Here is an 11,380-nt window from a genome sequence, read left to right on the forward strand (position 1 = left end):
AGAGACAGCCCTAATCTAAATCCATCAGCAGATTAAAAGAAGTTAAAATTCAGATGACTTTCCTAAATAATAAGTAAACAAGCAGAGATAAAAAGATGATGTTTCAGAGGTGAAGAAACTTCCTAGGATTTCTGGGAGTACCACATGACTCTCAGAGGTCCACAAAATCAATTGCCAGCTTATTGGAAAAAAATATTAAAAATCCCATCAAATAATTGTGAGAATGGATAGCATCAGCAAATGCATCAACTTTAGTTTTTAATATGGTAAACATTGATAAATATAATCCACACAAACAAAAACATTTTTGAGGACCTTCATATATTTTAAAAGTGGGAAGGCTAAGAAACATTGCTCTAAATTATCAGACTACAGATCCTTAGGGCCTCATTATTGCCCCTTTTAAATTATTTTCTCCTAACGTATTTTTTTTCCTAATTAATGCAGTCTTAATTAAGGGACTTCAAAGATCTATGCATTCCTGGTTTGTTTGTTTTTTCTGTTCATATTTTACAGAATGTTCACACTGAATATTAAATTGTTTTATTGTTGCAGAGACTAGCACAATTTTGTTTTGGCAAAATTAAATGGTTGTGGAAGGTAAATGCTGAAGAATTGCATACGAAAGCTGCAAGATTCTTAGATTTTCTGTATGTAATGCTTCTACCAAAGTCAGCTGATTCACAAGATGTTTATAATGATTTTTTGAGACTGAAACCTGGAAAGAAAAAAACAAAATTATATTTTAGAACTGTCTGGTTGTTAAAATACATTTACTCACAAGATCAAATGTTCATTTAATATTTTAAAATAATTACATAATACACTAATTCTTCAGAACACACAATAATAGTAAGTGATAGGATGGCAGATTTTACTTGATGTCAGAGAAAACTTTCCAATAGTAAGAGCTATTTGATAATAGAACTATTTTCCTAAACGGGTATTGATATTACTTTCTCTACATTCAAGTGAAAGTTATTTATCACAAATGCTTTTATCTGGAGTACTATAATAGAAAAAGATTGGACACAAAGGCTTTAAAAGGTTATTTCCAACTTTATAGTTGCAGTTACATGCTGGCTAGGATAATGAGAAAACCATATATATTTGGAAAACCTACTTTTGGACGATTGATCTATTTCAATTTATTTTATACCTCTAGGAAAATTGCTACAAAGTCTAACTCTGTTAATCTGATATGCCAATCTCTAATAATGTATCAAATAATTCATCTATTCCATTTTTATTAGGAATGCAGTAAACCAACATTTTTCATTGTTTCAGTTGAAGAGTCCTTCTTCTTGAAGATTTATCAGAGCTAAGCATCTCCTCTATAAATTCCTAACCTTTGCTGGCTGGAGATAAGCTGATATATCATATGACAGGACACTTTTCAGCTTTAAGAGGAATCTGAAATGGTTTTTTTCTCAATCTTAATTATTTAAAATATTCCACTCTCAAATTTTACACTGGAGCAGTTAAGTATTAAAAGTACCTTGTGAAGCACATGCTGAGTTTCTTCCATCAATGATGTACATATTTTTGTTGCAAGATCCACACTCTTTTCTTCATTCTTCCTTGAAGCAACATCTCCAAGCACTACTTTTTTCCACAAAGTACTAGAATTATAAATTTTGAATATATTTGTATGTATCAGATATTCATACAAAGCAAGAAAATGGCAATCCAAATGACATTTCTCAAAACAATATTTTTCAGCAAATGTTTGCAACTTACAATTCATCTGCTTCAAGACATAACAATTTAAGGGCTGTAAGAAGTGTCCAAGATGGTCCATCCCAGCCAAACGTCAGATCACTAGGAAAAAAAAGTATTTTTTTAAAAAATCTAAATTCAATTTATTTCATATGCTGACAGAGAAAATACTGTCCATCTCACTTCACTGACAATTGCAATGTTCCATAGTACTCTTTAAAAAAACAGATTATATACATTCAGTTAAAGGGGTACTATCCAACTATTGCTGGAAATCAACTGTGAACTACATGATCTTTTAATATACATCTTCCTATAAAATTTCCATATGCTCCATCCCTAAATCAAGAGGTAGCAGTCCATGATTTTATTATTGTATATATAGAAATCTATGCATACGAAATATTGACTAACTAAGGGCAATATCTATATCAGGGACGTATAGGATTATAAAGTACACAAATTTCTTATGTCCCAAATCATGTATATTAGCACAACCTTCAACTAGGATACACTGCAGGATGAGTTCCAGTGTTCTGCAAAACTCCTGTATTTAATCACGGTCCATGCAGAAGCAACAAACATTGCACAAATTTATTTTTGTACTTCAAATCCACAAATAACACTGAGAAAGTTTAACGTGAAATCTTCAAAACTTATACCATAAAAGATATAAAGATGACTTACTCTAACAATTTGTGCTCTCGTAAAATGAAAAGTTTCGCAGATTTCTGTTTGTCTTCTGAATAAAAATATTTAAGCAATGTATCTAAAGAAAGTTAAAGTAAAATGTTTAAAGCAAATAAAAGCCGCAATACTTTTCAAGGCTGACATTTTAAGCATTCTGTATTGGTAGTTAATATTATTAACATATCTACTAGATATTAAAGAAATGAAAATTTCCTGTACACATATTCTTGTGGGCACGTCATAAGCCACAGTCTGAGAACCCCTGTTTAAAAAAATTGTGAAGGTACATAAGAGTAATACAGGAAAGATTTGAAGAAAAGCAATAATACCTCCAAAAGGACTTTTTTTATTCCCCTGTATCTCATCCTAGTGCATCAGACTACTTGTAGGACTCAATTGTAGGAAGTTTAAAAAACTGATAGCATTCAAAACTCTAAGAGAAAGTGATGGGCTTTCCTTGTTCTAAGCTTTTCGTTATTTTTTATTATTCATCAAAATCAAGATCTAGCCATAGACTTACCTGTACCAACATGCACACAGCTGTGTGGATTATCAGCAGCAACAAAACCATATTCTAGCAGTAGTCGCTGGTTGTCATGAGGACCATAAGAAATATATACTTCTTTGTATTTCTGACAGCCCAGATGTGTTTTTATTTCATAACATTTTGTATTTTCATTAAATGAAGCTTTCACCTGAGAATGTGAAAAAAGTTAAGTTCAAGAGAAACATATCAATATATTCTCATTACTGAACACAGAACCCTTGGATCAAACCTACACTTCTAAAGGCACTGGGCCTGTTAGGCCCACAAAATAAATATAATGGGGGAAATTAAATATATTTACTGATAAGGGTGGAAGGGATCCATTCTATGTTAATTAAACCAATTACACAATAGCTTGAAGCTTTCTTTCTCTTTCTAAACTTGAACAAGAATGCTATATGTATTTCACCTGAAAACTGAATTACAGACTCTCACAAACATATTAATCTCCAACGGATTCCAAAGAAATACAATTACCAACCTAATCCAAAGGGAAACACCCCCCAAGAACCGAGACATAGAACAGTACAACGACATCGCCCTCCTCCCCTACATCAAAGGCACCAAAGATAAAATCAGCAAAATTCTCCACAAACACAATATCAAGACAGCCTTCGGCACCGACCAAAAAATAGCCAACATCTTAAGAAACCCCAAAGACAGGATCCAGCTAGAAAACAAGGAGTCTATGAAATACCATGCAAAATCTGCCCAGCCACATACATACATTGGACAAACTAATAGGAGAATAAATGCCCGCATCGCAGAACACAAGAATGCAGTCAGAAAACAAGAAAAAACTTCCTCCCTCTTCCAGCACCTTAAAGCTACAGGACATGAAATTGATTTTGAAGGAATCAAACTAATCTCCAAAACTGAACACCACAAGAGAATAATTATGGAAGCCATCAAAATAGAAAAACACCCCCACAACATGAATAAATGTGACGATACCTCCCACCTACCAGACATCTGGAAACTAGCCCTAATCAACAAATGAGCCCTAGCCACAAAAACTGACACCGGACCCAGAACAACACAGTACGTCACCACCATTCACCCTCACCAGACCCAAACCCAAGCCCAAACCCATCCCTCAGACAAAATGCAACCACCATCCAGAAGCCAAACCACGACGACATCACCAGCTGCTGCACCTCCCTCCGACCCCCACACAAAGCAAACGGACACACGCCATGAACACAGAGCTAGACCGCAAACTCGGAGCCAAACCAAAGCCTGGTATGCTACATCACAGCCTTTTGCTCTGGACGTCATATCACAGAACTCAGGAGGTTACAACGCTAAAGCCCAGGATGTTATAACACAGCCAACCACCCAGGATGTTGCAACACAAAACTCAGGATATCACTACACTAGATCTCAGGATGTAATCACACAACTCATTACCCAGGTCGTTATAACACAAAAGACTAATGGGCACACAGCCAGCACCTCAACTACTCAGGATGTTACGAAACAGCTGAACAATCCGCAAACAATAACCCCTACACAGCCAACCAACCCACCTACAGCAACTAAGCCAGCACTCCACACACCCCCACCAATATTTATAGAGAGACGGCAGCTCCGATCACACTTTGCTCGCACAAGCACGAAGCCGAAGACCCCAGCCTGAAGATGACGAGTGGGACCTCGTCAAAACGTCACCAAGATACTCTTAATCTTACATGGGAAAAGACCCGAATATGCCAAGACCTGCATACCTGTACCCGTGAAAATCTACGAATATATATATACTGACCGGCATTGTAAGCCCTGATGATGTCGGCAGATGCCGACGAAAGCTAGGTGTTTTTTAGGTATTTTAGCATTGAATTAAATTATTTTATTGTACTCCCTGGTGCTCACGTTTATTTATTGTATGGATACACCCAGGGATCACATTTTTAATATAATTATTAACATACATATATATACAAATTTTGGATTGCTAACAAAGAATTAAGGGGGACTGGGATAGCTATTTCGAGCTGATTAGCTCTCATCAGCCAGCCATACCCTTCTGAGATTCAAACCTGGGCTGCTTGCACGTTAGGCAGCTGTGTTGACCCCTAAGGCCACAGGCTCTTTCTCACTTTGTCAGCTGTATCAGGTAGGGAAGAGACAAGGGGAGGAGATTTGTCTTGAGTGTTTTTTTGATACACCTTGTTGGCCCAAATATTTAGGAAATACAAATGATGTCACAGTAGCGACTGCTGCCTGTGGACGGCTCTAGATTGAGCTGATACAGGCAAAAAGACTTCTTCCTCCCATATTTGGGCCGACAGGGTGTATAAAAAAAACCCACTCAAGACATATAAGACTTCCTTTTTCTTCTTTCTTTCTATAATTAATAAAATTAATATCACCATTATTATCATCTTACCTGGGCCTTTGGATTGTGATTTAGCAGATCCAGAAATGGAGCTAGAGCATATATATCTGGCTCTCTAGAAAAACAGTCTTTCTGTGAATGTTTCATAAACACTGTTCTTGTATTTATAGTGCACCAAGCCCACCGGAAGGCACTGAAGTTAAAAATAATGGCCACATCTTCAGGAAATAAAGGCTGCAACGAAGAGAAGAACTGCTTTGAAGAAGCAAAAAGGTCCTGGATCGATGATTGTTGCTCGAGAGCCTTTCTTTTCAAGGGCTCAGGGAAAAGGTTCAATATTTCTTGCTCCAAATAGACAGGACAGGTATATGTTTCAGGTAAGAGATCCAGGTACGGTTTCCATACAGATGTCCTATGAAACCACTTCTCTGTTATTAAAAATGAACATAATGCTATCAAAGGAGAAATTGGAGGTCTCCATCTATTGAAAAGGCAAAGGAAAGCATAGTAACCGTTAAATACATTTTGATTGTCACTGTTTTTTTCTGAGTTTTATTATCATACCCAAAGCTTTCATCCACAAGGGATGAAATTGAAAGAAGGAAGAACAGCTTGATAGTTTAAATGAACGGAATATCGGGGCCAATGGTCTAATCCTACAGCACCCAACCAGACATGTATGGGATGCCACAAGTAGAGCATGAACTTAACAGACCCACCTAACTGAAGTTCTCCAATAACTAAGTAGATTGTCTTTGATAGTTGAAGTAATATATACTCTGTTAGACATTTAGTGTCTTAAGTAAAGATTCCTACAGGTTGAGCTCCACTCCTGGCAATTTAATGGACACAGCCACAGAATCTTTTGAGCAATAGCATGGACATTGTTAGCATCCTCAGCTACCCCTATTTCAAAACAGATCAAGTAGCTAACCTTACTTTTTATTTGAATGAATGCCATGGTATTTAAATGGTTAGTAATTAAATATTGCATCTTTAAGTCAGTTTTGACTACTGGCAACTGCCTAGGCTAGTCCTTGCATTTTTCTTGTCAAAAGTTGAGAGGTTTGCCACTGCCTGCTTTCTAAGGCTAAGACAGAGTAACTAGTCAGACAACCTGTTTCCTGTCTAAGACGGGACTACTCTCCTGGTTTATAGCCTGATGCCCTAACCACTACATCAACCTCACTGTTTAAAGAAATATTTTTTTCTGTCTTGAGTTTCACACTATTTGCCTTCATTGGATGACTCTGCGTTGTCTATTTTGACAGAAAAAGAAAAAAGCTCCATATCCATTGCTGTCATACCTTGTCTCGGTTTACTCACTCCTATCACATTCTGCTTATTCATCATTCTTCTAATCTAGAAAACAGCAAACACTGTAACCTTCTCTGCCATAAATGTTTAACCATTTCAGTATCTTTTCCTGCATCCGTTTTAAGTATACCAATTAGAATGATAGAGTAATTCAATGTTCATTGTTACCATTTTCATTGTAGGTTTTCTACATACTGTATCATTTGACTTTCTTACATAAATATCATTTTAGTGCCATGAGACACTGTTCACAATTGATAACATTACCATAATGAATGCCTGAAGGATGGGAAAGATATGATTCCCTGAAGTTGCATATAAAGTATTAGGCCCTAATAATAAGGAAATATGGGAGTAGAATTCTATGCAGGGTTTATTTCTGACACCATATAGTAAAAAAACAGATCATTTTCTGTATAAAAGAAAAACGGACACAAAGCTTACATATAACATTATTCATAGATGGGAACAGAGAGATCTCAGCCTCCCAGAACAGTCTAGCTCTGACTTTAGAAGGTCATTCTTAAACAAAGGAAAATATATAAATAGAGTCTGATGTAAAACAGCTCTGCTATCATTCATCGAAAGATACAATACTATCATTTGAGAACTGGAACTTTTTTTAATCGCAAGCACTAAGGCAGGGGTGTCAAACTGCCGGCCTGCAGGCCGGACGCGTCACGTGGAAGCCGTGCCCACCCCATTGCCGGCAATGGCAAAACCGGCCCAATACGTTGCGCGACGTCACGTGACGTTGTGAGTTTGACATGCCTGCACTAAGGCTTCTAATAACAAAATATGTGCTGATCAGCTCAAAAATGCAAGCATGTCTCTTATCATCCAGCAACTACTTTGTGAATGGCCATTTTTAATAAAGATAGTTTTAATGTTTGGATTATCTATAACAGACATGTCAAACACAAGGTCCGGGGGCTGGATGCGGCCCGCGATGTGGAAACAGTGAGGGAACGGCCCCCGCTGCCTTGGCCCTAGCCCAGGCCAGCTGGGAGCCAATGTACAATTTTGTGGTGGCCATCTATGCTGAAACACATTCAGTCTTAGCTCCATAAGCCCCCCCCCCACATGGCCTGAGAAGAACAGTGAGACTCCTCCAGTGGACCATGCCTTGGCATTTGCCCTGGTCCCATCCTTCTGCCAGAGACCCTCAGATCTATCCCACTCCTGCCCAGGCCCCCACAGGCATCTTTGACATGAATGATGTAGAGCTGGCCATACCCACCCAGTAGGCCACACCCACTCCATCCACGCCCACCCAGTAGGCCGTACCCACTCTGATCACATCCACCTGGCCCCGAGGGCAACCACAATGCTGATGCGGCCCTCAATGAAATTGAGTTTGACACCCCTGGTCTATAATTTGTTTTTTCTGACCTCAGAATTTACAATTCCTCACTTGAATGGGGATGGAATTTATAGGTGCATATGATATCCATGCAAACAGATTACTAAGTCAAGGTAATGCTTTATTATATCACAATAAATATGACAAGATTTGTTTTGAAGAAACACATGTCTAATTTGCAACTTACCTGGAAGAGGATCTCTTGTGTTATCCTTCTGAAACAATCACTCAACTAACTTTAGTTTCCCAAACATTCTCTAAAAAATATTTTTTAATTATGAAGCATAATTAATGGCATCAGTTCTTACAAAAATGCATACTGTACATAATTCCCCAATTACACAACTTTGTTCAAAGTAATGGAAACTGTTCACATTAGGAGAAGTATAAGTTTAAATAATAAGAGCTATTGAAATGTCAATGTGTAAATTTGAGAATTTTAATAAGTGGTGACCAACTTACTTTAAAATGTATTCTCTGAGGTAGCTGCTAAGCACAGTATTGGAAGTAAGCAAGCACTTTTCAGGCAAAGAAATAATCAATTCTTCGGCCTGTGAAATTAAAAAAAACCAGAATGAATATATTGAAAAAGTACTCATCTTATACATTATTATGCACTAAAGTAAAAAAAAAATTTCTAACCAAGCACTGTGTAATTAATTGCCACTTTTACAATAAGCAGATTTTCAAAAGGTTGCACATCAATTGCAGATGAGGCAAAACTGAGAATTACATCATCTTATCTTTGATATTCCCTCCTTGGAAACTCACTTTGGAAGCAACCCCTATCCCCACCAAAGACAAGCTAAGGAGGGTTAAGACAGAAGAGTGTCATTCCTTGGCAGAACCTCTAACAGTGTAATAACCCTGGTAATCCTATGAGAAGCTCTACAAGCGTGCATCTATTTCTATAACTAAATCTCAAAAGTGAAATATACCAAAGAAAGTGAAGAATATAGCTATGGATTCAAAACATCCCAAACCCTTAATGTAAGTTGATAGACGCAGCAAGGTATAAGTACAATGAAGTTCATTTTATAACAGCACTGGGAATATTTTAAAAATTGCTTGGCCTACTTAAAACACTAAAGCAAAATTCTATAATATCAAAAAAAAAAACTATCTCTACCCTGGTGATGTTCAATTATGTTGGATTACAGAATACCATCCTATCATCTGGCAAGTACAGGAATTTAAACCCCAAATCAACCAGGCTTTGGAAACGTAACTACAACCACATAAATCCGGTCCACCCACAGGCTCTTGAGTCCCTGCTCAAAACTAAGATACTAGCCTAATCCACTATTATTGTTTAAACATTTATAAATCCAGCATAAATTCGCAAGGGAAATCTAAATAATATACATTACATGGAAAGACAAGATAGTATAATTTCTCATATCCTCATTATGGTTCAGATAATTTCAACTGTTTATTCATAGGAATAATCACAAACCTGAAGCGTTTTTGTGGTCATCAATCCCCTTCCTGTTTCTAGAAGGCATAGGAGAGAGGAAAATGCAATTAGGTATACTACTATTGGTTTCTTAGACAGTTGTAATAGACTACTTAACATGACAAATATGGAATGACAAATATAGAAATTATTTAAGTCAAAACTTTTTTTTAATCTTGCAACCCGTTTTGGAAGCTTGAGGGAAGCACTGTTGTAGTCCCTCCAGCAATACAATTATGTTGTCAATTTACAATTTTCATAATGAAATATATAATTATCTTCAATTCAATTCAATAAAATTGAGCATGAATATATAGATATATCCAAGGGAAGAAATCAAGTATCGGACGTTTTTTTTGTATAGATTCCAGGATTGAGAAGATTTTGTAAATTCACAAATGAAATCTTTACAGCAGCAAGCTAAGAATTTTGGTTTTAAATAAGCTAACTATTGCTGGGACAATGTTGCTTCCCTGACAAATTTTCTAGCAAAAGGAAACTGAGATAAGAACTGGCCTGTCTGTATGAAAGCAACATATTTACACAGACAAGAGCAGACTGCTTTTGGGAATGATTAATCCCTTTCACCTTCTTTGCTTTTAATAGAAGAAATGGAACTAAATTCAGGAATTCTTTTACTCTTCTGTCTAAAAGTCACTGTTCTTCAGAAACTGCAGGAGCTAAAATAAGATTGTGCTACTCTGTTCAGCACGGGAAATGATACTGCCATTTCTGCTAAGATTCCTAATGAATGTGAAGTACATTCTGAATTAGCTGGCAATCCAAATAATGATATGAATTCCTGCTCACATATCCCCATTGATTAATCTTACTCCTTTAACAGCCAATCTGCTGTCAAAATTTCTAGAAAAGTTATTAGAACATTACCTGAAAACACTGCTGGAGTTAAATTATTGTTCTTGTAGCCTTTTTCTTTCAACCACTTCTTGAGAAGTATATATTCATTTTTATAACTCAAATTTACTAAATAAGAAAATAATCACATATCATATAAGGTATCCAGGTTGATCCACAAGATTATTTCACAACAATATACTGCTTCATAAAATCACATTACAAAACAGAAATGATGAAATATGTGGACAAAAATAAGCCCTTTGGCTTGTTTCAATAACATTTTTGTTAAAATCGTGTATTAATGCAATGTATTAATGCATCACTGATCTAAGTATTATATAAACTATAAAATTAACTATGCTTCACTGATCTAAGTATTATATAAACTATAAAATTAACTATGCTAAAGGCAATCCAACATCAGTGCAATAAAACAGATATCTAATAGAAATGGGATATGATTTAAGGATAAAATTAAAATCATTTAAATTTTATAGGAGCAATCCTATAGAAATTATTAATATCAAACCAAACCAGATTCTAGTCCTGTCAACTGGGTGACTTTGAGCTAGTCATGCTCTCTTAGCCCAACCCAGCTCACAGGCTTGTTGTGAGGAAAATAGGAAGAGAAAGGAATGTTCACTGCTTTATGTTAAAGGCAGGATAAAAATCAAATACATAAACACATATATATACATACATAGGTAAATAAAATGATTAATCATATTACCACCACTTGAAGAAAAAGCTGTAGATTGTTTTCTGTGTCTCTTTCGGTAAGTACGACCTCTGCATTTCTTCATTTTAAAATTATTTGGGAATTTGTACATAAACTGAAAATAAAAAAGCAAACCGAGTTTTTAAATCAATTATTTCAATTGCAGAAATCTGTTTTGCCACATTTTTACAAATATGTCGATAAGAAACTTGCATATGGCATATTCATGTGTATACCATATTTAACACTTGAAAAATAAAAAAAAATGCAAGGTAATAAGACCCAAAATACATTCGACACAGTGCAGTACTTTCAACAGCTACAAATGTCAATCAGATGTATGGTGAGGATGTTTCTAGGGAACATCAGAACTG

General features: G+C 36.1%; 1 protein-coding gene across 1 annotated transcript; it reads right to left on the reverse strand.

The window, feature by feature from the left end:
- Positions 1–345: 345 nt before the first annotated feature.
- Positions 346–11,091, reverse strand: SETD4 (SET domain containing 4). Its single transcript, XM_029285510.1, has 10 exons — positions 11,022–11,091; positions 10,319–10,414; positions 9,431–9,468; positions 8,437–8,525; positions 5,346–5,775; positions 2,930–3,104; positions 2,407–2,488; positions 1,741–1,821; positions 1,499–1,622; positions 346–718 (listed from the first exon to the last, which is right to left on the reverse strand). The coding sequence occupies exons 1-10, from the start codon at positions 11,089–11,091 to the stop codon at positions 584–586; spliced, it is 1,320 nt and encodes a 439-aa protein (XP_029141343.1). The 3' UTR covers positions 346–583.
- Positions 11,092–11,380: the final 289 nt, after the last annotated feature.

This window comes from Protobothrops mucrosquamatus, unplaced genomic scaffold (assembly GCF_001527695.2).
Source record: "Protobothrops mucrosquamatus isolate PMUCROS unplaced genomic scaffold, P.Mucros_1.0 scaffold1788, whole genome shotgun sequence".
Classification (NCBI taxonomy): Eukaryota; Metazoa; Chordata; class Lepidosauria; order Squamata; family Viperidae; genus Protobothrops; species Protobothrops mucrosquamatus.

Excerpts from the sequence above, each read along its gene's own strand:
- SETD4 (XM_029285510.1), bottom strand. The coding sequence starts at position 11,091 with ATGAAGAAATGCAGAGGTCGTACTTACCGAAAGAGACACAGAAAACAA. Across the intron at positions 10,415-11,021 it reads TACAGCTTTTTCTTCAAGTG|TAAATTTGAGTTATAAAAAT; the intron begins GTGGTAATATGA and ends TTTCTTATTTAG. Across the intron at positions 719-1,498 it reads CTCAGCATGTGCTTCACAAG|GTTTCAGTCTCAAAAAATCA; the intron begins GTACTTTTAATA and ends TTTTCTTTCCAG.